Raw genomic sequence first — 25,298 nt, forward strand, 5'->3', positions numbered from 1 at the left:
CCCTAATCCTCCCACACCTTCCTCCTAGCCGCTTCCTCCTCCTCCGCCCTGCGCCCCCTCTCCTCCCTTTCCCTCTCCCTCCTCTCCTTCTCCTTCCCCCGCATCACCCGATCATACTCCCGCTCCTCCTCCGTCCTCTTCGGAGCTCTGACCCCCAACGCCCCCGCAATCAGCCGCCCCGCTACCGCCGTCGTCTTGTCTGGTCGCCGCGACGATGGCGGGGTTGAGGCGCCCGAACCCCCCTCCGAGGCCGTCCCTTTAGTTCTGCCGATACTGCTGCTGGTGGGGATCAGGCTGGAGTAGGGCAGGTCGTAGGTGAAGCCGCTGGTTGGGGAGGCGGGTGTGGGGGGTGGGGCGAGGGGGCCCTCCGAAGGGGGCTTGGAGAGGGTCAGGGAGGTTGTGCGGGAGAGGGTTGATTCTGTTTCCGTGGAGGTGGAGGTTGGGGTGCTGCTGTTCGTGTTGTCGGCGTCGTCGTCGTCATCGTCGTCGAGGTCTTCGTCGTCCCAGGAGTCGGCTACGGGGGCTTTTTTGGGTTTTGGGGGGGCTTTGGAGGGGTGGGAGATCTGGAGGGCGTGGAGGGAGGTGGTGAGTTCTGGGGTTGGTTAGTGGTGAGCGGGAGCTGAAGGGGCGGGAGAAGAGCGTGCCTGACGCTTGTTCCATAGCGATAAATCTTATAAGTTGTAGAGCTGAGGGCGGGGCTTGGATAAAGGATGGTGTATACAGAAGCGATCAATTCGCAGAGGAGACTATTTATTCCGCCTGCCGGAGATCATTGAGCAAGTAAAGGTCAGTCAAGCACACTAGAGCAATACATACGTATGTAAGAAGCCCCTAAAGCGAACAATGGTTCTGTGACGATGGTGCAAATCCCAAGGTTCAGCCCTACGCGTGAGATGTGGGGAAGCTTCGGGTCAGCTCCGATCCATGTCCGACTTGCCCCGGATTTGCGGCTCAAACAACCTCGGATCTTCATGTCTGCTCAAATTGCATCTGCATCTTATCCTAGAATGTACCTACGTATTGTCATAACGCTTACACCTAAGGAGCTTGTACCTAGGGACATATTGGAGAGCTCGGAGGCCTTCAGATCGAGAACGGCTGATTTGGGAGTCTACATCTAGGACCTGTCTCTCGAAGGCCTCTATATATAATCGGGTATTTCCGAATGCATTTTCAGGAGTACATCTAGATCTGTCTTCGAAGTCCTAGAGAGTCTTGTGGCGCTGGAATAGTTGTTACTGTAGAGCATTTTCGGCGATAGACCTGCGTTTCCCTCTATTTGTACAATGCTTTCCCTTCATCGTTCTAGCAGAGTCGCCTACAGACGCTCATTTCAGTCCTTGCACCATGTTTCCAGAGCGTCTCGCATAGCTTTCTCGTGTAGTGCTTCTCGTTACGGCTACGAAGACACCATCCAGAATCTGAAAATTGGAAAGCATACCAGAGTCATCTTCCAAGGCTTCACTGGCAAGCAAGCAACACAAAATGCCAAGCAATCCATCGAATGGGGCACAAAGATCGTAGGAGGCGTAAGGCCCGGCAAGAGCGGGGAGCATCTGGGCCTTCCGGTGTTACCGACTGTGAGGGTAGCGATGGAGCAGCTGAAGCCTGATGCCACCGGCATATATGTGGCGGCACACCAGGCGGCTGGCGCTATTGAAGAAGCCATTGAGGCAGAGATCCCGCTCATTGTTGCTGTTGCTGAACATGTGCCCTTGCACGACATTCTTAGAGTGAGTCCAGGCAATAGAATGGAAGAGAACTTCGAGAAGCCTGACGCTGTCTAGATCCACTCCATGCTCAACACCCAGTCGAAGTCCCGCCTCGTAGGCGCGAATGCACCCGGAATCATCTCAGCAATTGGCAGGTGTCGGATCGGCTTCCAACCGCTGCCGACCTTCTCTCCAGGCCATGTTGGGGTTGTAGCAAAGTCAGGCACCTTGAGCTACGAGACCGTAGCGTCCCTCACCCGAGCCGGTCTCGGACAGAGCTTGTGTATCGGCATGGGAGGCGATGTGATTGCCGGTACCAATTTTGTCGATGCTCTGAAGGTCTTTGAGCATGATGAAGATACTGAGGGCATTATTCTTGTTGGCGAGGTCGGGGGACGTGCTGAAGAGGAAGCTGCTGAGTGGATAAGGGATTATCGGGGACGTACGGCACAGCCAAAGTAAGTTATGAGATCCAGTACAAATGTGGGGGCGTCTAACATGATGAACTAGACCCATAGCTGCAGTGGTTGGCGGCAGGTGCGCGAGGCCAGGGGCTGTGATGGGTCATGCTGGTGCATGGGCTGCTCCGGGAGAGGCTTCCGCAGAGACTAAACACAGAATATTGGAAGACGCTGGAGTAACTATGGTCGATCATCCCGAGAAGTTCGGTGGTGTCATGAAAGAGCTGCTTGCGAAGAGTGGTAGAAACGTGCAAAAGATTGTAAGAGGGCTACACCAAAGTTGCAGCGAAGAGAGATTGTAGTACTAACGAGCTGGCCACAGGAGAAATCAGCGGCCAACCAGCGCAGAGGCTACCATACACAGCGGAGGATGCCATCCGCAGGCTTTCCATACCGTTCAACCACATCGATCGCGAGTCTAGGAACTCAACGTCGAGGCCTTTTCCTCTCCGCAACCCAAGCAGCCGACATGCTCAGCGAGCATGGTATCAAAATATCCCCATCCACGGAGTCAGCTGTAGACTCTCACCTCCTATCCATCACCATCGACCGGCAATCCCGCAGCCCCTGCATCCTCGCCTCCCCAACTACCGCCCCCTCCCAAAATCACCGCCGCGCAAAGCGCTTCCCCTTCGACTACCGCCAAGGTCCCTCCCAGTCAACTCTCCAGGACGCCCTCGCCCACCTCCAACTCGACGCCGCCCCGCCCGTCGCAAAAGCAACCGCCATGAAGCTGATGCAAACTCTCTGGAGCATCTACAAAGAGAAAGAAGCGCTGACGCTAACCGTCCATCTCGCCGTCGACACCGAGTCCGACAGTCTACGCATCAGCAACCCCTCTTTCCACTTCGATGACGCGGCCTTTAGGTCTAACAACCGGCAGGCGGAGTTGCATGCGCTGCGCGATTTATCAAGAGAGGACCCTACGGAGGTCGAGGCGGAGAGGGATGGGATTGTTTATGTCAAACTGCCGACCGCTAGCCCTGGCTCCGGCGCCGCGAGCGGCGGAGACGGAAAAGGGGGAGGGGGAGCGGAGGTAGAGTACGAGAGCTACAACATCGGCACCCTAGTAAACGGCGCCGGGCTGGCCATGAACACCGTCGACGCCCTCGCCACTCACAACGGCTTAGCCTCCAACTTCCTCGACACGGGCGGCAAAGCGACGTCCGAGACCGTGAAGCGCAGTTTCGAGCTCGTACTGCGGGACGAGAGGGTGAAAGTTGTTTTCGTGAATATTTTTGGGGGGTTGACGCTGTGTGATATGATTGCTGAGGGCGTGCTGAAAGCTTTCAAGGAGTTGGAGATTAAAGTCCCGGTGGTGGTTAGGCTGAGGGGCACGAATGAGGAGGAGGGGCAGAGGATTATTGCGGATAGTGGACTACCGTTATATGCTTATGATGGATTTGAAGAGGCTGCGAAGAAAGTCGTGGAACTTGCGAGGGAGGCGGAGATGGCGGAAAGGGGAAAGAGTGATGTGTAGATGAGAAAGGGGAGGTGGGTTTGGTTCGGTGGCTGGTGGGCTGTAAGTAGGGCGTTTCGTTCACGGCTCTAGGTTTGCCAGATAGATTGAATGGGAATCAACGAGATCAAAGTCAAAAAAGGTTGCAGAAGTCGCTTTCTTCGCATGATCTAAGATGTTTCGCTGTAACTCATGCCAAGGAACAAAAATTCAAATGACGCGCCCATGCGCCCTGAAGACGCCCATGAACCCACTGATCGCTCAGCTTGAAAGCCATCCTGCCATGTCTCTCATTCAGCCATAGAAGCCCCCCTCTGGTTCTTTGCGCTACCGTTGTCTATGCCAAGTCACGCGGCTGATGACGCGGAGAAGGAGACTTGATGTTCGTGTCGCGTGTCGTTCATACGAAGTAGCCAGGGAAAGTGCTCAACAGCCGCCACCAATCTGCTCCTGGACAACCTCGAGGATGTCGCCGTCTTGCATCTCGAGCTGCGCAAAAGGAGTTAGCGCATATCCAGCCAAATTTTCGAGCGTCTGCCTGATAGGAAAATTCCCGTCTCTGTATTGAAAGCACGTATGCGTGTCATGGCCCGCACCGTAGACTCTGGCGGGCGCCCTCCTCCGGCTCATTCAGTCACAAGATTCAAGCTATGCTTCCTTCCCGCCGCCTCGAAATCGGCGCGACTGAAACAAAGCCCAGGCCACTTTTCCCATGCCATCGAAGTGCGTGACTCACCGTATCCGGCGTATCCGTCGCCTGGACGCGCTGCCCATCAAACAGAAACCGCACACTGCTCGGCAGCTTGCCCTGGCGCTCGCAGAAGGCGTCCATGAGCTTGCGGAGTGCTGTTGTGCGCTTGATCTTGAAGAAGACTTCGTTGTTGTTGTCTGTGACTTTGATGTTGAGGTGTTCTGTGGGCGCCGGGGCGTCGTCGGCAGCCTTGTTCGCGGGGGAGCCGGTGTCTGACATATTTGCTTGAAGTTGGGAGGGGACGGAGTCTGAGAGGGAGGTGAGTGGGTGAGCTTTGGACGCAGTGGAGGGTGGCAACGGACGCTGAAGCTGAAGCTGAGACCTTGGTGGGCAGTGAGGTTGAGGTCAGCTGAGTTTGTTGTCGCTAGTGACGGTTTTTTGACGTGTGGACACGACTTGAGAGGCGAAGGATGTTATTGAACAGATTGGATTCGAGAGCTACGGGCGGGTGTTCATAGTGGCGTATGGTTGCTGGGAGTGAAGTGAAGTGCTGGGCTTCAAGGTGATCGGCGGGGCGTCTGGAAAGAGGCCGAAGCGAACGCGCTGGAACGAAAAAGACCTGTCACTTGCGAGGTTGCGCGTCGATGCTTTTGTGAGCTCCTCATCTGAACGCCCGTTGAGGTCACGACACGACCTGGTCCTTGTTGAGACAGCTGGGGCTCGAGCACGTCTGTCACTCTCACTTGACGCCTGTGGAGGTCTTGGGCAAGATGGGCAAGATGGGCAAGATGGTAGGCACACGACGTCACAGGCAAAAGTCACTTCGGAAGCGTGGACCTGACAGTCTCAGGGCGTGGAGAAGGACATGCAGCAGGATCCTCCTTGCCATGCCAGAGCATGTGCTATCCAGGGTTCGTCCTATGCGTCGAGGTCCTCGACTCTGCAGCTGTGTACTGACGTACAGCCAGACTGCATACAGAAGAACAACTACAACGAGGCCAAGTGCAGCAAAGAGGCATGCGCCTATCACGGAGCCATTGAGAGGCGTCGCTGACCCTGTGCTGCAGATAGACGCCTTGTACGAATGCTGTAACGCCTTCTACAAGAAGAACGGGGACGAGGCGAGTACGGTCAGCTGTCCAAAGGCAAATCTTCTGAGGTATAGTAGCTGTCAAAGTGGCGCCCATTGCAGTCGACTGACCGTACCTGCCAGGCTGAAGATGAAGCAGCGAGCCCAAGGCATCAGATGAGGGTAGCGAGTAGCGAGTAGCGAGTAGCGAGTAGCGGAGTACTGTAGATAGTGTAGACATGTCACACCTAATTTTCCAATCTCGGCCGTCATGTCCCCATGGGGGATGCAGCAAAGTGAACAGAAGGTGTGTCCCTCTAAGGCGATCGTGAGCACGCAAGAGGCCTCGATGGACCTGTACAAACATTGAAGGCTTGAACCGAGACTCTAATGATTGCCTACAAAAGACATTGTTGAAGAAAAGAAAAGAAAAGAAGCGGAAGGGGAGGCTGAGGTGAGGATTTGATGCGTTCCCACAAGCGAGACGCGCTAGGCGCAGAGCCGCAATTATCCCTGCGCGTGTCGCGGAGAGAGCTCGAAGAAAGTTGCCCAGGTGTTCGTCTCATGTTGACTCTCATGCTGTGTGAAGCTGTCACCGCCATGCCGTGAATCACCTCGCCCGCCTTCGCCTTCGCCTTCTTCGGCTTTTCATTCTTCCATCTCAGTTAAAGAGGGAGCCGTCACATTGACAAGCCCATCTCCACAATGACTTCCGTCGCTCGCCGATCGCAGCTCGGAGCTGCCAGGCCCGACACTCGCAGGCCGCACGCGCGAGAAGAGAGCTGGGAACACGTCGAGGACGCGAACGGCGTCGACGAGCCCGAATCTCCTCTGCGTCTTACCTTCGGCAACCCCAGAGAAGCTCTTCATCCTCTCCGAGCCATAGCTGACCGCGTCGGACAACAGGTCGAGCAGTTTGCGGAAAAGGTGGACTACTGGAACCAGCGGGTCAGTAAAGACCCTGTTAAGAACTACTACGCCGCTGTCGAACTCGTTGAGAGCTTCAAAGCGATAGCGAACGATACTGTGGTGCAGCTGAGCAAGCAGCATGGATCGGAGCTCGAACAAGAGCGGAGGAGGGCAACGCAGCGGAGGCTGAAGATCTCCGGTGATCGCGATACGGTGTCTACGGCCATCCAGAGTGTTGAGAGCGATGATCTTGGGTTCGGAACTCAAGCTGGGACGACGTTGCAGGATCTCAAACAATGGCAGAGCGAGGCCGATACCTGGGAACTACTGCAATTGCTTGTAGAAGAAGAGATCGGTGACCCGAGAGTCGACCGTCAGAAGGAGAAGGAAGATGAAGCGAATAGACGTGGGCCAGTCCATCGCTACACGCCTGAGATCGAGGTCTGGGAGCGGTTTCTGGTCGAGGATGATCAAGCTCGAGGCCGCAAGCTGATTCTCAACTGGCTCGAAGCAACTGCACGACACAATGAAGCCGATGCGGACGCGGTCATGGAGCGACTACAAGACACTGGTCGGGGCCAAGGAACGTGGTCACAAGGGTGGCTGGATACGAGGGAGCGCATCAAGATCACGAAGAAGATGTCGGCCAACCCTAGGCAGCACGCAGCATCCGTCCGCGCTACAGACCGGACGAGGGAGTTGGTGACTGATTTGGACCCGGACGCTGTTACCAGGCAATACCTGTCCCTTGAGAAAGTGGATGAGCAGTACGAGCAGACGATCTGGCTTGCGATATGGGTAATGTTGAGGCAAGGCAAAACATGGGAAGAGGTTCGGGAGTGGTGTCGGGAACGCAAAGAGGGCTGGCGCGCCGTCAGTATGGGAATGGCACACGCGACTGAAGGCGCTCGAACCTGCCTTGAAGGCGCGTACGCCGGCCAGCTCTGGCGCCGGCTGTGTTTCGTTGCCGCACGACAAGGAGGCATGAACGAGTATGAGCGCGCTGTCTACGGAATGCTGAGCGGCGACCAGCAAACCGTGGACCCCGTGTGCCGCACTTGGGACGATTACCTCTACGTGCGCTTCCATGCTCTCCTGCTGAGCCAATACGACGTCTATGCCGAAGCGGTCCACCCCGACCGCTTACCCGCCTCCTTAACCGGACAGTACCCTCTCTTCGATGCCCTACAATACCACGGCAACGCCGCCCAAGCTAGTCGGCAGCTGGTTGAATCTGTGAACAAGCTTAGCGCCGTAGCGGTAGAAGGGAAGAAACCTATGAAGATGATCCAGGGCAGTCTCATCGGCAAATATTTCGAGGACCTGCTCTACAAGTACGGAGTTGCCATCTCGAACCGGGCAAACTCCGAAGGTGTCAAATCCACGCTGGTCCCAAGAACCGAGGTCGAGGCGGAGGAAGCGTACATGGCAATGACTGAGGACTACAACGCCCTTCGTATCGTGGTGCACGCCTATCTCATCCTCGATGCTCTCGACTTGGAAGTTCCACCCGAGCACCGACCGGATATCGAGAACGTCTTAGCGGGATACATCGACTTCCTACGACTGGCGGGCAAGATTGACCTGATACCCACGTATGCCGCACAGCTGTCCCCTATGCGCGCTGAGTACACGCTTGCAAGAGTTCTTCCGGACATCAGAGACGTCGGCGAGCAAAGGGAGCTTATGGACCTGATGCGGCAAGCAAAGATATCCGTCGGCGATGTCCTGATCGAACACTACGAGTATGTCCTAACGGAGAGCTCATTCGGAGAGCATAACACGCCCACTATCAAGCGATACGAGTTCCTTGAGCCGACAACAAAAGAGCAGTCACTATGGCCCGGCCAGCGTATCCAGCTAGGCTTCCTGCCAAACCCACAGAACATCAGCGCCGACGAAGACAAGCTTGTGCGGGCTGGGGAGTGGTACATGCTCCTTCCAAACGCCTGGAATGCTGTGTTCATACCTTTGACCATTATCCTCAAGCGCTTTCTTCGTAAGTGTATAAAGCCACCAGTTGTTGTGATATACACTGCTAACAATTTTTATCAGGCTCCGGCCGAGTCGGCGCCGCTGTAGCTCTTTGCCAGCGAATGCCATTCAGGACAGTCTCCAGAGAAAAGAGCAGAGACTTCCTCCACATCGCCTCTGGCATCGATGTAATGGAAGAGTATCAAGAAGACGAAAACTACGAGGAGCTCTCTCAGCAATCCCGGCGATCGACTCGCTCGACCACACGAGCGCTGCCACCTCCACGCCAACGCCGCATGTCACCCAGCGTGCAGAGCCTGAGGGCCGAACAGATGCGGGAGCAGTCTCGCGTCTACTACGAGCTCCAACAGCTGGTCAGCATGCTCGTTGCGCTGGACAAATGGCGGAAAGCAGAGAAAGAGCTCGTTGAGTGAGTGACCCCACCCCTATCAACCCCTCACCGCGTAACTAATAACTTCCAAGCGAGAACAACCCACGAAGACCCGCAGACAGCAAAACAACCCTCCGCAAGCTCTTCGAGAATGTCCGCGCGGCCATTGAGCCGCTCTTCACCGACTTCCTTACGCATGGCATTGACGGTAAGCCCCACACTAACACCCCGCACCCCTCTGATCCACCGCTAACTCCTCGCCATTATAGACGCAGAGGTCGATGAGTTAGCCGCCATCCGACACGCCTACATCCCCTCGATCCTGCTCGCCTACCTCAGCGTGATCCACAGCGCGGCCCAGCTGCTGAGCCGCGAGCACCTGCTACTGTCCATGCAGCTGGCGACTGTGGTCGCGGACGAGGCGAACTCCGAGTTGGCGGAGGCGTTTGTGAGCACTGGGACGATGGGCGAGCTTGTCACTGTATTTGCGCTGAACAGCAAGGCGATGCTGAAACTCGCGGAGAAGAAGCCGAAGCCGAAGGGGAGGGGGAGGAAGAGGAATGGGGAAACACTGGAGATTTGGGAGGTTGGGGTGAGGAACTAGCAAGTGATGTAGGTTGGGGGGATCTGGGGTTGGGACGCTGCGTATAGCATATCTAGAGCCTAGGATACCCGCACTGCAACCAGAAAATCCACACCAGCGCAGTCCGTCACACCTTAAACCTCACTAACCACCTGCCCCATCAACAACACCTCCCCCACCTCCCCCCTCCCCACGCACCCCTCCCCAGCCGGCAAAACTAACAAACCATTCGCGCCCCTAAAGCTCCCGATCCGCGAACTCCGCTGCCCCCCCGTGCTGCTAGCATAAAGTCTCCCATCCGCCCTCGCCACAACAACAACCCTATGATACTCCGCCCTCTTAGCATCCAACCGCACCTCCTCCTCAAGCGTGACCTTCACTTTGGGCAACCCCACCGGCCGCACCCCGGACGCATAATGCAGGCTCGGCAGCACGAACAAATGGAACGTCACAACAGCGCTCGCCGGGTTTCCAGGCAAGCTGAACACAACACGCGAAGAGCGGTGGCCGGTGCCAGGATCTTTGTAAGGGACGGTGGCGAAGGTGGTCGGTTTCCCGGGCTTCATACTTACGCGGCCGAAGTGGATCACTCCACCGAGGGAGCGCTCGAGGGTCGGCTTTAGCAGGTCGAGCTCGCCCATGCTGACGCCGCCGGTGGTGATTATGAGGTCGACGGTTTGGAGGGCAGTGCGGAGGGTGGTTTCGAGGGTGCCTGGCCTGGTGGGGGTGTCAGTCTCAGCGGCTGTGGAAGGGGATAGGGGGGATTGGGATAGGGGGAAATGGAAAGGGCAGATAGGAGGGGGAAACGTACTTATCCGACGCAATTCCCAGATCCACAGCCTCAAACCCCGAGTTCCTGGCCGCGGTAAGCAAGGTAGGCCTATTCGTGTCCCTCACCTCCCCCAGCCTAAGCGCGCCCGGTCGATCATGCGGCACGATTTCGTCGCCTGTGCTCAGCACGCCGACGACGGGTTTCCGATACACCAGCACCTCTACCGTCCCTACGGAAGCGAGGAGGCCCAGCTCCCCGCCGTGCGCAGTGATGCCCTCCCCTTTTTTGAGGATCACATCGCCGGCGCGGACATCGCTACCGACCTCGCGCACGTTCTCACTAGGCTGAACGGCGGGTGTCAGGATTTCAACGTCCTTCTCCTCGCTTTCGTTTACAGTTTTGGATACCAGGACTGTGTCCTCAACCATCACGACGGCCGTCGCGCCAGGTGGGAGCGGGGCGCCGGTTGTGATCCGCGCGATCTGGCCGTCTTGCAGCGGGGGGACTTCTCCAGGTTGCGCATGCGAGACCAGCGCTACGGGATAAGTCCCTCTTTCGAAAACCCCGGTTGCGGGGTGCTTGATGGCGTAGCCGTCGACGATGCTAGCACGGAAGGCGGGGACGGATTCGGTGGCGTGGACGTCGGCGGCAAGGACGTGGCCGGTGAGGAATTCGTTCACAGGGGCAAGGAAGGTCTGGGGTGGGGGAATGTGCTGCTCGATGAGCTTGAGAGCTTCTTCGACGGAGAGCATGGGGTAGGGCGAGGTTCGGTGCCGGCGGGTGGGTCCGGCGGAGGGGTCGTTGGATTGGGGGCGGTCTGAGGGCTTTGTGCGGGCTTTGGGACCGGCATGAGCGCCGTGGCCGTGGCCATGGTGGTGGTGATAGTGCGAGTGGTTGGTACGTGGGTCTGGGTAGACTGTAAGCATGTATAACCTGAAGGGGCGTAGGGGGTATTTGTGCAGCGGAACAAGAAATCAGGGGATGCAATTCTTATGCTCCACATGATGATCAACGATCAATTCATTGAGTGATTCTCAGGGGTCAGTCCGATCCTTCAAGAGCTCACCTTCAGTCTTGCTCCCTATAACCGACGCAGCGCCTGACGGCACACCGGCGTCCTCCTCAAGCTTCTTCACGCCTCCAACATGGATGGCACGAGAGTCTGCCCCGGCGGCCTGAACGCACGCATGAGGCAGAAGCTTCAACACAGCTTGCAGGTTCTCCTTCGCGCCCTTGGGTGATCCCGGTAGAGTCAGGATGAGGGTCTTGTTTCGCACGCCGGCTACTGGCCTCGACATGAGCGCAACTGACGGTGCCGTTTAGCATGATGACCTCTTGGACCTGAGCGGGTAGGCTTGGAACGTACAAGGAGTAACGGCAAGGGATGCAGCGAGCATGCCATGACTACAACAAAGTTAGACTCTAGACTTGAAATGATCATATGCATGGCAACTCACACCAAGCCTGGCGCATGCTTCTCTATAAGAGGGGTGACGGCCTTCAAAACTATTATAAGCTTTTGCCTTCCCTACCTCCGCCATTGGAGTTTGCCTACTCACTTCCGGCGTACGATCCTTCACGGCAAACCCAGTGCCTCCGCTAGTAATTACCAAGCTGAGTGCATCTTCGCCATCTGACCACTGCTTGACCACGCTTTGGATCTCGGAAATGCTATCTGGCACGAGTTTGGTTTCCGTGACTTCCCACTGGTCACCTCCGTCATCTCGGAAGACGTCCTGGAGGATAGGTCCGCATTTGTCGGTTGAGGGATCTCGAGACGCGGTTTCGGATACAATCAATATGCCTGCTCTGAGCTTGTTGTCGCCCATGGCGTCCTTTGTATTACAGGATGCAGACTTTGGTGTTGTTTACTGCAAGCGATGGTAGAGCGGGACCTTGAATAGGTCCACCTGCGCTCGGGTGTAAGCACTGTAAGGGTGATGCATCAACGTTGGACTGTTCGCAACGGTGAGAAACATGTTGAGAGATATGCAATTTGTTTGTGGGGATGTGACCTTGCGCATCTACGAAGCAACGTCTACAAGTGTGCCGAAGCAGCAAAAACAGTCTGGCAAGAGCCCTAAGATACAGGAAAGCAGATGCTAGTAGTCTATAACGCCAGCCCGGCACCCCAGCCCAAGCACCATCATACGTGCTTCATATGCTGACGTCAATGCCATCCAGCCAGCATGCCAAATGCCATCCAACCATGCTAACCCAACACCAATCGCTAAAATGCCATCATCCATAACCAAAAAGACGTGAATCCTGAAACCCAAGCACGAACCCAGCACAACCAGTTCTAAACGCCACATCAAGCGTCAAGAATGAAACATCAAAAGTCAACACTCCACCTCATACTCTTATCCCTCGGCGTGGTCGGCGTGATCCACCCCTCCTCCGTCCTCCACCAATGCTGCTTCCCCTTCTCGAGCTCAAAGTTTTCAGTTGAGTCTGCGGCTGGGAGCTTGAATCTCGCTTCCACTGCTGGTGCCCTGATGAAGCGGGAGTTGAGCAGCGCGCTTGGAGACACGACTTCTTGGAGGAGCTTGAGAGAGCTGTCACGCACGACGGTGCGGTCGGGCTTGGTGATGGCTACCGGGTTGATAGCGTCAGAGAGGCCGTCGTACCGCTTCTGTGCCGTGCGGGTGGCTGGCGGACTGTTCTCTCCAGACGAGGGCGAGGTAATTGATGGGTAGAGCGGAGAGGCCATCGCTGGAGGCGACAGTGAGCCGCTGGATATGATGGTTGACAAGGCAGCTCGGGAGTGACGATGAGATATCCCGCTGATGGCGCTGTCAGCGGGCATGGTCGGGGTATATACAATGGTGTCGGATGACTTAGCGGCCTCGGTGTGGATCTTGAGTGGCGGGCCCCGGTTCACTGCTCGGTGGGCACCAGAGGAGGCAGGTCTAGAGTTCGGTGCTGAAGGCATCCGTTGGTAGTTCGAGGAGCTGGCGCGGGATAGCGAAGACGTGTCAGGTGTTCCCGATCTTGAGCTGGTTCTCTGGAGTCGCTCCTCAAGGCGCCGGTGACCGACCTGCCGGTGCGAATTGACGTCGAGCTTGCTACTCGCTCCACTGCCACTTCTACTCCTGTTGCTTGCCCTCTCTTTGCCGTTCATGATTGCTGCCTTGGGAGGTGGTTGCAGCATCCATCTCATATCCGCTGGATTTTTTGAGAGCGTGCTGACTATGGGCGGATGGAGGTCGTTGACAGGAGGTAGTCTTGCGGTGTAGTATGTCTGCTCCGAACTGCGTGTTGACTCCGGCTGGGGGATGCCGGCCAAGCCAATTGACGAGCCGGCAGTGCTCTGCTGTCGTCCGGGTCGCACTTTTGGATCTTCATCGCCCAGACCCCACAGGTCTTCGTCTTCCCTCTGGTATCTCCGCCTATTCCAGTTGTCATCGCTGAGTGTGTCGTCCGACCTCATAGGATCACCTCCTGCATGCGGACTGATAATGAGGCTACTACCATCTCGGCTGCCTGCACTACTTTGCGTGCCAACAGTGTTTACTCTTCGACTTTCGGTCCTCGAACTCTTTCCTCTTCTCCGCGGTGGAGGACCTGGGCCCATCGCAATCTCTTCGGTCCAGTATGGGTTCGTTGTCGACGGCGAGGGCTGGAAGTAGTGCTCCGGCTGCTCTGCTTCAAGGGCCTTCTTCGCGGCGTGTTCTTTGGCGGCCTGCTTGTTGCGCTTCCTTCGCCGCATGGCGCCGGTACATGGTGCGCAGGAAGCATAGTGGAAGATGGCGGATTGGACGCCCCGGGCAAACCAATGGCCCATCGTGGTATTCCAATATCTTCCAAGCTCTTATTTGATTAAAAAGCAAAGTGTATTCTGAGGGTGCTTCGTATGTGTATACTGTAGATGATACAGTGATTAAGTGTGCTTCGGCGGAAGATGCGGAAGGAATTGCTGTGATCAGAGGTACGGACATGGAGGAAACGGCGCCTCAGGGCCATTCCTTACTCATGCTGGCCCTCCAGGTGCGCTTCCTGCGCAGGTTGAGGGTAATGGGCGGCCAGCGTGAGGCCGTTGCGTGGGCGGACGATGCCCCGCTCCTGCCGTTGGTGGGATGGTGCAACTCCGGGAGCTGCGATTGAACGATGCAGACGTGCCGAGCCGTGGGTGAGGGTGGCTCCGCAGTAGTCTTATTCCTGCTGACACTCGGTTACGCCAGAAGACGGGTGCCGAAGACTGCAGAGGAAGCGGAGGGACAACATGATGCCTGACGTGATGTAAATGATGCGGTTGATGAGATCCAATCGACGATCATCTGACGGACGAAAAGAAAATCCAAGCCATCAACCGCAAAGTTCCTCACCTAAGTTGAGAAAAGCCTCCTTAGACCACACAGTGCAAACAGTCCAGCCAGATGGTACGACGATAGAGTGTAGAGGGCGTGTGGAGTGAGGAAGTCGTGTACTACAAAACTTCACGTATGGGTAAGGCTTAGACTGCGGCTCTAGGCATGGGATTTGTCCATAAGCGCTTTGAGATTCAACTGATTCATCACCCTAGGGGAGGAATCACAAATGTCTTTGCCTCAAGCTCGTTGCATCAAGCATCGAACGAACGTGTTGGTTAAATAGCAGGTTCTCGGCGGTTTTTGTATTCTATAGTGCCTGCGTACTACAACGCCTCCAGAAGCATCTTCTCGATCGCCCGCAGCATCTCCATCTTCGAGGTTTGACTAGCCATCAGATACAGAACATTCCCCAGTATCCTCGAATGCACGACCCAACCATGAGGGCCGGCCTTCTCAAGCAGCTGCTTCTGCAGTCCAACCGCAGCGGTGGATGTATACCCTGAGCCAGCCTGATCCCGTATTGAGACTGCCAAAACAGAGCCAATGGCGAACACACTGTCTATCGTTCCCTTCTGTGATAATTCGGATACGAAGTGACTGGACCACATACTCCAGACTGATGTGTGCTGCTGACGCTGATTTCCAGAGTCGGGCTGGATTCGTCTGAACGCATCACCACCCGTCCATGACCTCTGGAAACCAGCCCACTCGCCTGACTTCTCCATACCCGTCATCTCCAGTAAAGACTCCAGCGCGACGTTACAGCCCACAGCATGTGCAGTGTAGCTGTGTCCATGAAGAAGGGCATCTGATTTGTCCTTGCTCAGGAAGGCATTAAAGATGCTTTGGCTTGCGAGCGTTGTGCAGAGTGGCACGAGACCTCCTGTGAGGAGTTTCGCGTGGACGGAGATATCTGGATGGACATCGAGAAAAGAAGCCGAGCTGAAGCGGCCGAGACGATAGAGCCCGGTGAAGACCTCGTCGAAGACGACAGGAAGGCCCGTCCAGGAATGTTTATCAGCTGCTGCGGGGAAGGTGGTTGGACTGGTCTTGTTGCCGAAGAGCCTAGGGTTCTTACGCACGACATCTACTAATGTTTGTTGGAAGAGCGGGTCGCTGTTATGTGTCAGTCTCAATGTAGACAATGAATGGTGTAATTATGATACTGACGCTAGGTGCATGCCACCCGCCCCGAGAATAACGGGCTCCATAACCAGCGCTCCAAATTTCTTGCCCTCCGCAGAGAGCCTTTCCAAAGTCGCCTTGACGTACGCCTCGTACCTAGAGCTGTCCCGCTTGTTCACGTCGAATATCTCATGAAGTGACTCGAAACTCCGAGATTTGCCGAACTCGGCCTCCATGCCTGTCGGGGGCTCTACAAACCATCTTCCTCGCCGCATCTTGACAGTAGGAAAGTCGAACCAGTAGCCTCGGCCTCTGTACCATTCCACCTTCTTGTTGAATGTGGATGGCTCTGAGCAGTCCATAACGCCTATGGTATCTCCGTGGTAGCTGCCCTTGAGACCAAGCATCAGGATTTCATCCGAGGTGCTGTCCCAGCCGTATCGCTGAGCTGATGCTCTCAAAGCCATCTTGACGGCGACCTCCATACCAGTGCTTCCGTTGTCGGTGTAGAAAACCTTTTGCAGACGAGGATTTCGCAGGTTTTGCAGCAGCGTTTCCGCTAGTAATAATGCGGGTTCGTGAACAGCGCCTGCAAACATGACATGTCCGTAGCGGCCCGCAGCGTAAGCTGCGGCAAGCGAGAGTTTCGGATTCCCATGGCCCAGTCCTTGAGTCCACCATGAGGCCGATCCATCGAAGGCTGGCCGTAATACAGGAGCTTGCGGCGTCAGCCGTGTGCCCTTGCCAGGTTGGTTCTCTGATCTTGTGGTATCGATATTCGCTATCTGGAAGAAATCGCCATAGGCTGAATCTATTGCCATGATGTTCTTTTCGGATTGGAGCTGATGTTGCTGAAATGGATGCCAGATGCTCTTGTTGGCTCTTCCTGGCAGCGAATCTATGTCTTTAATGCGTCTTCTGTGTTGTCGCCGGATCGTGTCCACTACACGCTCGAACGTTTTGGCGTGATCAGGAGACGTGTAGTATTCTTTTGTGTTTCTCCGATCCACATCCTTGTCGTCATTGCGACGAGGCGGCTCTGATAGACCGAACGTCTGGACGCTGCGGATACGGAAATACTCTCGGAGATATTCTAAGTTCGTGGCCCTAGAGCCGTCAAAGCACAAGACAGCGTCTATGTCGTAGCCGCGCAGTCTCAATGACTCGAATGCAGAAATGGACGATCCTATGCCTCCTAGCCGGCTGTCTGCAACAAAGACCACTGGCAGTCGGAGAGGGCGGTAGAGGTCGGCTTGCAAGGCGCCAGATGGGCCTGGAGAGAGAACTCCACCGGCGGTCTCTACGACTGCTATGCCCTCACCTTCTTTGCTGTATGCTGAGAGTTCATCGTGGACACTCTGAGCGAGCTCGGAATCTCGAAGTCGCACCTGATCATGTTAGGCTGACACAACTTTGAGACTCGGCCAACGCCTCACCTTGCCTGGCACCTGAGCGGCGATGTGGGGGCTGACAGGATCGGGAAACTGGTAGAGACATCTAGTAGAAACACCGATTCCAGTAAACAAGTTGAGATGTCTATAGAAGGTTACCACGTGATTCAGACAGAAACAAATGCTAGAGCTAACATGTCACCACCTACCCGTCATCAGCATCCCGAGCCGGCCCCGTGGACAGAGGTTTCAGATACCGGACTTTATGGTGAGCGGGAAGTAGTTCTCTCAACGCTCGGCAGAGGAGGGTAGAGACAACTGTCTTTCCAACGCCCGTATTGGCGCCATAGACCTGGACAACTCTGAAATGAGGCCAGAGACATGACCCCACGTTCAGCATACTAGCCGCTGAAATGCCAATTGCTGCACAAAAAGTTGGAGTTGAGGTCTGCGGCCGCGGGCTGAGCCAAGAGAGACGCATTGACCGTTCGCGGGCCGGATGTTGAACACATCCCGACATCCACTCGGTGGTTCAAATCTCCTGGCAACAGCAGAGTGAAGCATTGGACTTTCACATTGCGAGAGGACCTCTGCTAATACTGTACCTTCTAGACCTGGCTTATGACAATCCGTTCTGACTGTATTGTTACCTGATTACGGTAGCCGTAGATTAAGGTTCTTACATCCGGGGCATGCCTGCCGCCAGAAACACATTCTCGAGTAAGCGCTTTCTGCATACTGCAATATAGTATACTCTATATCTGAGAGCTCGGAAGCATGAGGAAACCCATTCAATCACCTACAGATCAAAGCACTAATGGAGGGACTAGATACGCTCCAGCGCGTCACGAGTCAACTACCAATATGCGGCTACCAAGATGTTAAACCACTTGGCCTCCGCTGGCGCTCAAACACTCTTTTCATCATCAGCACTGTAGCCGTGGGCTTGTTCACGGATCTCTTTCTCTATGGTCTCATCGTACCGGTCCTACCGTTCATGCTCAAGGATCGCGTGGGCCTTCCTCAGGACCAGGTGCAAACCCACACCTCAGTATTACTGGCACTTTATGCTGCCGCATCCGTCGTCTTCTCCCCTGTGGCGGGCGTCTTTGCGGACAGGATGACGTCCCGCCAGCTGCCATTCCTCTTTGGTCTCGTCGCGCTGCTGCTGGCCACCATCATACTGGCAATAGGCCAGAGTATAGCGGTACTCGCCATCGCCCGCATCCTACAGGGTGTCAGCGGCGCAGTTGTCTGGACGATTGGTCTTGCCATGTGTATAGAGACAGTCGGCCCGGAGAACCTAGGTAAAACTATCGGAACGATCTTCAGCATCATTTCCGTGGGCACGTTGGCAGCGCCGGTCCTAGGCGGGATCTTATACGACAAGACCGGCTACGAAGGCGTCTTCGGCGTCGGTGTAGCTTTCCTAGCCATCGACTTCATCATGCGGCTACTAGTCGTCGAGAAAAAGATCGCCAAGCGGTACGAGAGCAAGGATGGCGAGCGTCAACAAGACGAAGAAGAAGGACCAGATACCGAAGAAACGCCTCTACTCAGCAGCTCCGAGAACTCGAAATATAAGCTCCCAGAAACACGCTCGAGGATCGTCAGAGCAGTGCCCATCCTCGCCTGCATTACCGACCGCTCCATCCTAGCCGCTCTCCTCGTCTGCCTCATCCAAGCCACCCTCCTCGGCTCATTCGACGCAACTATCCCGACCATTGCCTCGGACTACTACGGCTTTGACTCCCTGCACGACGGCCTGCTTTTCCTCCCACTCGGCGCAGCTGACCTCATCGTTGGCCCAATCGCCGGCTGGGCTACCGACCGCTTCGGCACTAAAGTTGTTGCAGCAGTAGGCTACTTCTACCTCGTACCCGTTTTGATCCTCCTGCGGCTCCCGCACCCAGGCGACATCAAGCAAGTCATCTTCTATGGCGCCACGCTGGCGCTTTGCGGCGTAGGCGAGGCGATCGTCGGCGCACCGTCAATCGTCGAAGCAGGTGCTGTGGTGCAGAGGTATCACAGGGCCAATCCGGGCTTCTTTGGTGAGGAGGGCCCGTATGCTCAGCTGTATGGCGCCAATTCTATGGTATTTAGTGCGGGACTTACGCTTGGACCGCTGGTTGCGGGTGGGCTGAAGGATAAGATTGGGTATGGGAATATGAATGCGGTGATTGCGGTGGTTTGTTTTGTCACGGCTGTGGTGTCGTTCTTGTTTATTGGAGGTAAGCCGAGCTTGCCGTGGAGGTCATGGTCGAGGTGAGTAGTTTGGCGCTGGCATGTCTGGCATCAAATCGCGAGAATATGTATACTCAATATATTGCAATAGATATCGAGAGTCTGGAAGCACGAAACCCGTATCTATAAATGGAGGGATTATACCGTCATGACTCGTAGAAAAGTAGTTGATAATAAGACACGAGTGATAAGAGTGTGATGAGTGTGGTGTTCTGAAGTAGACTACTCTATTTGCTAACAGCAAAGTCCTTAACGCCCCGTGGATACCGACAGCCTGCTAGCGGGAAGAGCGAAGTGCCAGCCCCGTTACATGCCATCGTTCGCAACCGCACCCCCAATCATTTCTTGGGCTTTTTGAACTGCCATCCTGGTTGCTCGAGGCACCTGGGACACTGCCTACGGCTCTGTTCCACCACTTCCATCACAAAGTTGCAAATGGAGGGTATCCCGGATTTAGCGGCCCTGTATGTGGCGTCGTCACACATGCGGAGGTTTGTGTTGTGCTCGCTACTGTTTGTCCCTTCGTGACCGCAAGCGTATCGAGTATAGACATGTTTGCACATGGTGTTAAAGCTTTGGTGGTGTTGAGTGTCGCCGTAAGGGAAGTCAGAGGTGGTGATTCTCTCGAAGACTTTGGTTACTATTTAGTTGCTTTCGCGAGGGTTTCCATATAGACAGTTTCAGGTAGGGAGAAGTCCGCGGGTATTTGTACAAGCTGTGCATCTTGATGACAGCTTTTGCTAGCGAAATGTGACTGCCAAATGTATTACAGAGGACGTTTCTGATAGCCATAGCGAGGTTGTTTGTCTTGAATGGAGACCACAAGCTGACAAAAACCCCACCTGTGATGTGATTAAGCAGTGTGAAGACTGAAGAGTCTTTATTACGTTGGTGACGGCGGTCCCGCGCTTCTCCAGAAATGTCAAACGAAGTGGCAGCGGCGTTGCAGGTACACATGCCATCCGCCTAGTGGTGATTCCACAATCATCATTGTTTGTAGTCAATCATAGATCCGACATCGTCTCAGCCCACGGAACGATCCAGATCAGCGGGACAGCCTTTATATCTAGGGAGATTTCTCGGAGCCTATGGCGAGAAGGCTTTAGATTTACAGGGACGCGGGAGTATGGCAGAGGCCACCGAACGGAACAGCTGCGTCTCAACAACTATCTCCAGGGCCGGCAGTTCCTGACGCTACTCCTCCTCAACTTGGTCCTTCATCCGTTGCACCGACATCATGGGCACCTCCTGCAGGGGCAATGCAAGCCGAGTCGCATTGATGGTTTAACTTCCCCTTCACAGCATTCGTACCTGCGTTCTTGTAACACTTATGGCAGTGAACCCCGGAACCTCCTAGTCGGATATCCCGGGTTGACCTTGGTTCTCACGGCGTTGCCTGCGTGATCCGTCTGCTTGGTCGAAGTAAGTCACTCAATTGACCGGCTGGCCACGGAGGGCTATATGTCGCGCTTAGGCTGGTGCTTTCATTCACCTAATGCGATAGTAATCCGGGGCGTATTTGAGTAGCCAGCCCTTCTCGACCTTGGAGATGTCGCGGATGAAGGTCTTGTTGCTGGTCTCCATTACGTCATGGAAGATTACCCAATCGGCCTTTCGGTTCTGATACGGAGTTAGCAAGGGAGCGCAATATCAATTCAGTACTGGAAACACACGCACAAACATCAACGAAGTAGGGTGGGCATGCAGTATCGTGCCGCCATCGACTGTTTTGAAGCTGCCATCCGGTTGCATTCGAGCAGCGTGCGAAAAGTAGCCGGTTGTTAGGCATTGTCGAATCTGCTCTGCCTTATCCGGACCACCGACTCGCAGAGCGCCAGCGGAAAGGCTCTCTTCCACATTTATACCGAAGCGCTCCAGGTACCTCTTGAGTTGATTCCGTATGCTGACCGCCCTCGTCATAGATTTGAAGTTCAGATAGTTGCTCTTGCACCACTGTGCGTCTTTCTTGCCTTTGGTGACGAAGCCCTGGTAGACATTCAGCAGGGTCAGATGGTCCCCTTCCTCAGCCGCAAACTTCCGCCGCGCAGATTCTTGAGCCTTTCTCTCGCCTTCGTGAGAGAACCAAACGGCGCCCTGCAGGCTTGTCATTGCGGCGATGGAGAGGATCTCGCTCATGCAGCCGAATGTCGGTGCAGCTAGCAATACTTTCGCCATCATGGGTTCGACGGACAGCTCAGCCATGCGTGATCCGAGTGGCTTGGTAAGCTTCGCGTAGTCGTCCAGTGCTCCTAACGAATAGAGTAGTTCCAGCGCGCGAATGACCAGCTGCGCCGGTGGAGGGGTGAGATAGTCGAATCGCGCTATGTTGTCTATACCAAGTGCTTTGAGTTGCAGGATAACTGGAGCGAGGTTCGAGCGCTGGATCTCTGGTACTGTCGCTCCTGCTAGGGTCTCGAATGCCTCTTCAGTGTACAAGCGGTAGCATTTCCCTGGCATCGTACGACCGGCGCGGCCAGCACGCTGCGTAGCAGAGGCCTTTGACACTGGTGTCGCTGTCAAAGTCTCGATGCCGGTGGTCGGATTGTAAGCTCGGAGCTTGACATAGCCGCAATCGATCACGTAGACGATGCCATCGATCGTCACTGATGCCTCAGCGATGTTGGTTGCAACAATAACCTTGCGGGTGTCTTCAGGCGCAGGCTCGAAGACGTACATTTGCTGATCGGTGGACAGCCCGGCGTACAGCGGCAGGGTGAGCAGAGAGGGGGTATTTGAGGGCAAGGAGTTTGATCGATCAGCAATCATCTCAAGGGCTGAGTCTATTTCCTCTCTTCCAGTGAGGAAGACCAGGATATCACCTTCGGCCTCCTTGGTATGAATGTCAAACACGGTTTGAACGGCCCTTTCCAGGTAGTCCTCGGCAGGCTGCTCAAGATAGTGAATATCCACGGGATACATCCGACCCTCAAGGCTGATGATTCTGCCGATCGAACCGCCCAGGTCAGCAGCACCATTACCATTTCCAAGTTCAGCATCGCCACCCGCGAAGAATCGCAGGAAATCCTCCGCTTGCAACGTAGCGCTACTGACCACTACCCGCAAATCAGACCGCCTCTTTCGGATCTTCTTCAGTAAGCCTAGCAGGATGTCGGAGCTGAGCGAACGCTCGTGGGCTTCGTCAACCATGATCACCGAGTAACGCGACAGCAGCGGATCCACTAGAGCCTCACGAAGGAGCAAGCCGTCCGTCAAGAACTTGATGCGTGTGGCTGCCGACGTTACGTCTTCGAATCTAATGGAGTAACCGACCTAGTATCAGTCAGCGCTGTCATTCCCGCTACAACATCTGGAAACAGGTAGGGTACCTCTTGCCCAAGGTTACATCTCATCTCATCCGCGACTCGTGTGGCAACGGTGGTTGCAGCTACTCTTCGAGGCTTAAAGAGCGTCAGCCATTGACAACAGAACATTGTGAGTGTTAGAAGGTTGTGACTGACCCACCTGCGTGACTGCGATCTGCTTCCCTCGTGTGCACCATCCTGCCTGATCCAGGAACTGAGGGATTTGAGTAGTCTTTCCACTGCCGGTGTGGCCAACGACGATAGTGACAGGGTATATCTCAACAAGGTATAGTAGACTCTCGCGGTGACGAGCTATTGGAAGTAGTGAACTGGGCTTGTATGAAGACTGGATGAAGCCAAACGCAAGCTCAGAATCCGCCATTGTGGACGTAGTGGAAAGGAGAATGGAACGGAATCTCAGTAACGCTCGATGAATGCACGGAAGACGGATGGGCTGCACAGGATAGGCATCTGTAGCACGAGAACCTCTGCCACTGCTTCACAGACTCTCCAAGGCTTCCATATCTCGAGGAGCATCTGTTCGAGCTGAGGTGATCTATCGGGAAGTTTACGGTAATATTGCCCGAGTGAGGTAAGCCGAGCTTCGTCATCGCCATCGCCAACATCGCCAACCCACATTCAACGACGGAGCTGTCGCGGCGCATGCGTAGCAGAGCAGGCGCCCATCATATCTCCACTGGATATTTAACACACCAAACTCCTCAACTCTCCTTTCTCCTATCAAGACACCAAATATCTCCCCCATCATGTCTGAGAAAACAACTGCGGACAAACCTGTACGTAGAAACCCCCACCAAGTTCGATACTCCAGAAAGTTCTAACGACAACGCCTGTGCTTAAGTCCTCCAAGATCGGCCTCACAACCGGCGCAGAGTCTCCGACAACAGCGCGCGAGCTCGACTTTGACGACGAACCGCAAGAGACTGGCACCAGCGCCCTTCGCGAGACCGCCGCTTCACCTTCACCGAGACGAAGACCAAGAGTCAGCTTCCAGGACGAGGAGACACCCCCGCCGAAACCACCGCGACCCATGAGTCCTCAGGCACAAGCAGAGGCGACCTTGATCGAGGCTTTCCCAGCCGTTGATCCCAAGGTTGTCAAGGCGGTGTTGCTGGCAAGCAACGGCAAGGTTGAGCCGGCGTTCAATGCTCTGCTGAGTACGACCGCTACCATTTCTGTGGGGCGCATACGAGTCTGATGCTACTTCCCAGGCATGTCAGATCCAGACTTCCAGCAAGAAGAAGCTCCCCCACCACAGCCTCCACGACCGACACCAGCACAGCGACAGCTGGAGTCGGACGAGATGTATGCGCGGCAGCTTGCGGAACATTATCAGAAGACACAGGGACCTCCAGGTTATGGCTCTCGCGAGAGGGGCAATCCTCCACTCCCACGGCAGAAGAGAGAGACGGGACTGAAGCCTAATGAGCTATACGACAAGGAGCACAGCTTCTTTGACGGTGAGTCTACTGTCACCGTAGGCAGGATGGTTGTAGCTGAGCTCTCAACTTGCAGATGACCTACCAGTGATCAAGGAAAATCTGCGCAAAGGCTTCATCGAGACACAAACAACAGTCAACAAATGGATCACCGACTTCCGCAAGAAAATCGAAGGCGAGGACGAAGAAGACGAAGACCTCTACTCCAGCCGACCCAGCGCATCGAACCGGCGTCAACACTTCGGACCCTCACAATCACAGCAGCTTTACGGCATCAGGAAGAGCGCCGAGGCAGCCCGACGGAGCGGCGACCGCGAACGCTACGACGCCGACCACCGCGTCCTGGGCGACGATTTCACAGCACTGGAACTCAGGGACGACGAATGTGAGCTCACTGCACAACACCATCCTTACCACCCTCACTAACACATCTCCCTTCCCAGCATCCTCGCACAACCACTCAAACCGTCCATCAGCCAATCCCAACCTCTTCAAACCCACCCCCGTCGCCCCGCAATCCGGCCCCGTGGATGAAGTCGACGCGCTCTACTACTCTTCGAACCCGTCGAACCCGTCGAACCCGTCGAACCGACAACCCTCGCCCAACGCAAACAAGGCCAAGAAGTGGCAGCCGCTTACCTCGGTGGCGCCGCACCCGGAGGGCGACGACAACGATCCGTTTAGTCTTGGTGATAGTGACGATGAGGATGCGAAGAGGGATATGAGGGCGGAGGATACGGCGAGATTGAAGAGTGCGGCGTCGGCGTCGGAGGTACCGCCGCCCAAGGGGGATACGCTAAGGCCGGCGGAGAGGTCAGGGAGTAAGGACAAGGAGATGGAGGAGTTGCTGGTGGGGAAGTCGTAGGATGCAGGGTGCGGAGTGGGAGGGACAGGGGGTGTTGGGGGAGGTTGGATAGTGGCTTTCAGAATCTTGACCTTATCTAAGGCTTTACTACATCACATCATCAATGCTCGCGGAACTTTGTGACGGGTTTGAAATTAGATTTTGATATGTGGTTACTGCAATGAACATACGGAGCGTGCGAAAAGGCTCGTCCATCGGTACGAGGCGAGCCGTGGTGAGAATATCATTGTTCGAGTGATGCGTGTTCGTTGTTGCCTAGATAATTCGCAAAGCTGGATTTATCTGCCACATACGGCCACATATCGAGGAGAACATCGGATCCCGTTCGCTCTCCTATAATTAAGCCTCGAATTGGTGGGTCAGTAGTTGGGTGGGTGACCACTAGCGAATACCTACTGCTGTATGTTATTGGATTTTTGCTTTTTAGTTTTTGCGGTTTGCCACACGCCGCAACGATTGCCGTGGTGGAATCGGCTGTTTTTCTTGGGAAAGGATCCAAAAAGACATAGGGTAAATTGTCCGGGGGTTGCATTTTGAATAACCCGGAGATGGTATTAAGCTATGATACAAGAATCAA

The 25,298-nt window shown here is 55.2% G+C and overlaps 11 protein-coding genes and 1 non-coding gene across 12 annotated transcripts; 6 read left to right on the plus strand and 6 right to left on the minus strand.

Moving 5' to 3' along the window:
- Positions 1-2: 2 nt before the first annotated feature.
- W97_00239 (uncharacterized protein) lies at positions 3-1,063 on the minus strand (the record flags this gene model as incomplete). Its single annotated transcript, XM_007778156.1, has 2 exons — positions 3-592; positions 1,054-1,063. The coding sequence occupies 2 exons, from the start codon at positions 1,061-1,063 to the stop codon at positions 3-5; spliced, it is 600 nt and encodes a 199-aa protein (XP_007776346.1).
- Positions 1,064-1,286: 223 nt separating this feature from the next.
- Positions 1,287-3,653, plus strand: W97_00240 (uncharacterized protein; the record flags this gene model as incomplete). Its single annotated transcript, XM_007778157.1, has 4 exons — positions 1,287-1,733; positions 1,788-2,170; positions 2,223-2,433; positions 2,496-3,653. 4 exons carry the CDS (start codon positions 1,287-1,289, stop codon positions 3,651-3,653), a joined length of 2,199 nt encoding a protein of 732 aa, XP_007776347.1.
- Positions 3,654-4,058: 405 nt separating this feature from the next.
- Positions 4,059-4,602, minus strand: W97_00241 (uncharacterized protein; the record flags this gene model as incomplete). The annotated part of the gene is made up of 2 exons (XM_007778158.1): positions 4,059-4,121; positions 4,369-4,602. The coding sequence occupies 2 exons, from the start codon at positions 4,600-4,602 to the stop codon at positions 4,059-4,061; spliced, it is 297 nt and encodes a 98-aa protein (XP_007776348.1).
- Positions 4,603-5,093: 491 nt separating this feature from the next.
- Positions 5,094-5,377, plus strand: W97_00242 (uncharacterized protein; the record flags this gene model as incomplete). The annotated part of the gene is made up of 3 exons (XM_007778159.1): positions 5,094-5,114; positions 5,174-5,234; positions 5,292-5,377. The coding sequence occupies 3 exons, from the start codon at positions 5,094-5,096 to the stop codon at positions 5,375-5,377; spliced, it is 168 nt and encodes a 55-aa protein (XP_007776349.1).
- A 720-nt stretch (positions 5,378-6,097) lies between these two features.
- On the plus strand, positions 6,098-9,270 carry W97_00243 (uncharacterized protein; the record flags this gene model as incomplete). Its single annotated transcript, XM_007778160.1, has 4 exons — positions 6,098-8,300; positions 8,357-8,705; positions 8,759-8,874; positions 8,936-9,270. The coding sequence occupies 4 exons, from the start codon at positions 6,098-6,100 to the stop codon at positions 9,268-9,270; spliced, it is 3,003 nt and encodes a 1,000-aa protein (XP_007776350.1).
- Positions 9,271-9,383: 113 nt separating this feature from the next.
- On the minus strand, positions 9,384-11,850 carry W97_00244 (molybdopterin biosynthesis protein MoeA; the record flags this gene model as incomplete). The annotated part of the gene is made up of 6 exons (XM_007778161.1): positions 9,384-9,966; positions 10,061-10,954; positions 11,114-11,327; positions 11,388-11,425; positions 11,479-11,519; positions 11,581-11,850. 6 exons carry the CDS (start codon positions 11,848-11,850, stop codon positions 9,384-9,386), a joined length of 2,040 nt encoding a protein of 679 aa, XP_007776351.1.
- A 506-nt stretch (positions 11,851-12,356) lies between these two features.
- W97_00245 (uncharacterized protein) lies at positions 12,357-13,808 on the minus strand (the record flags this gene model as incomplete). Its single annotated transcript, XM_007778162.1, has 1 exon — positions 12,357-13,808. One exon carries the CDS (start codon positions 13,806-13,808, stop codon positions 12,357-12,359), a length of 1,452 nt encoding a protein of 483 aa, XP_007776352.1.
- Positions 13,809-14,657: 849 nt separating this feature from the next.
- Positions 14,658-17,250, minus strand: W97_00246 (uncharacterized protein; the record flags this gene model as incomplete). The annotated part of the gene is made up of 4 exons (XM_007778163.1): positions 14,658-15,450; positions 15,505-16,847; positions 16,896-16,995; positions 17,060-17,250. 4 exons carry the CDS (start codon positions 17,248-17,250, stop codon positions 14,658-14,660), a joined length of 2,427 nt encoding a protein of 808 aa, XP_007776353.1.
- A 417-nt stretch (positions 17,251-17,667) lies between these two features.
- Positions 17,668-19,119, plus strand: W97_00247 (uncharacterized protein; the record flags this gene model as incomplete). Its single annotated transcript, XM_007778164.1, has 1 exon — positions 17,668-19,119. One exon carries the CDS (start codon positions 17,668-17,670, stop codon positions 19,117-19,119), a length of 1,452 nt encoding a protein of 483 aa, XP_007776354.1.
- A 1,463-nt stretch (positions 19,120-20,582) lies between these two features.
- W97_00248 (ATP dependent RNA helicase) lies at positions 20,583-22,778 on the minus strand (the record flags this gene model as incomplete). Its single annotated transcript, XM_007778165.1, has 4 exons — positions 20,583-20,714; positions 20,772-22,364; positions 22,421-22,492; positions 22,557-22,778. 4 exons carry the CDS (start codon positions 22,776-22,778, stop codon positions 20,583-20,585), a joined length of 2,019 nt encoding a protein of 672 aa, XP_007776355.1.
- Positions 22,779-23,163: 385 nt separating this feature from the next.
- Positions 23,164-24,721, plus strand: W97_00249 (uncharacterized protein; the record flags this gene model as incomplete). The annotated part of the gene is made up of 5 exons (XM_007778166.1): positions 23,164-23,193; positions 23,259-23,574; positions 23,629-23,877; positions 23,933-24,241; positions 24,300-24,721. 5 exons carry the CDS (start codon positions 23,164-23,166, stop codon positions 24,719-24,721), a joined length of 1,326 nt encoding a protein of 441 aa, XP_007776356.1.
- A 291-nt stretch (positions 24,722-25,012) lies between these two features.
- W97_00250 lies at positions 25,013-25,128 on the plus strand. The gene has a single exon (XR_552281.1). It is a non-coding gene; the product is annotated as a 5S ribosomal RNA (ribosomal RNA).
- Positions 25,129-25,298: the final 170 nt, after the last annotated feature.

The sequence above is a fragment of the Coniosporium apollinis genome, assembly GCF_000281105.1.
Source record: "Coniosporium apollinis CBS 100218 chromosome Unknown supercont1.1, whole genome shotgun sequence".
Lineage (NCBI taxonomy): Eukaryota > Fungi > Ascomycota > Dothideomycetes > Coniosporium > Coniosporium apollinis.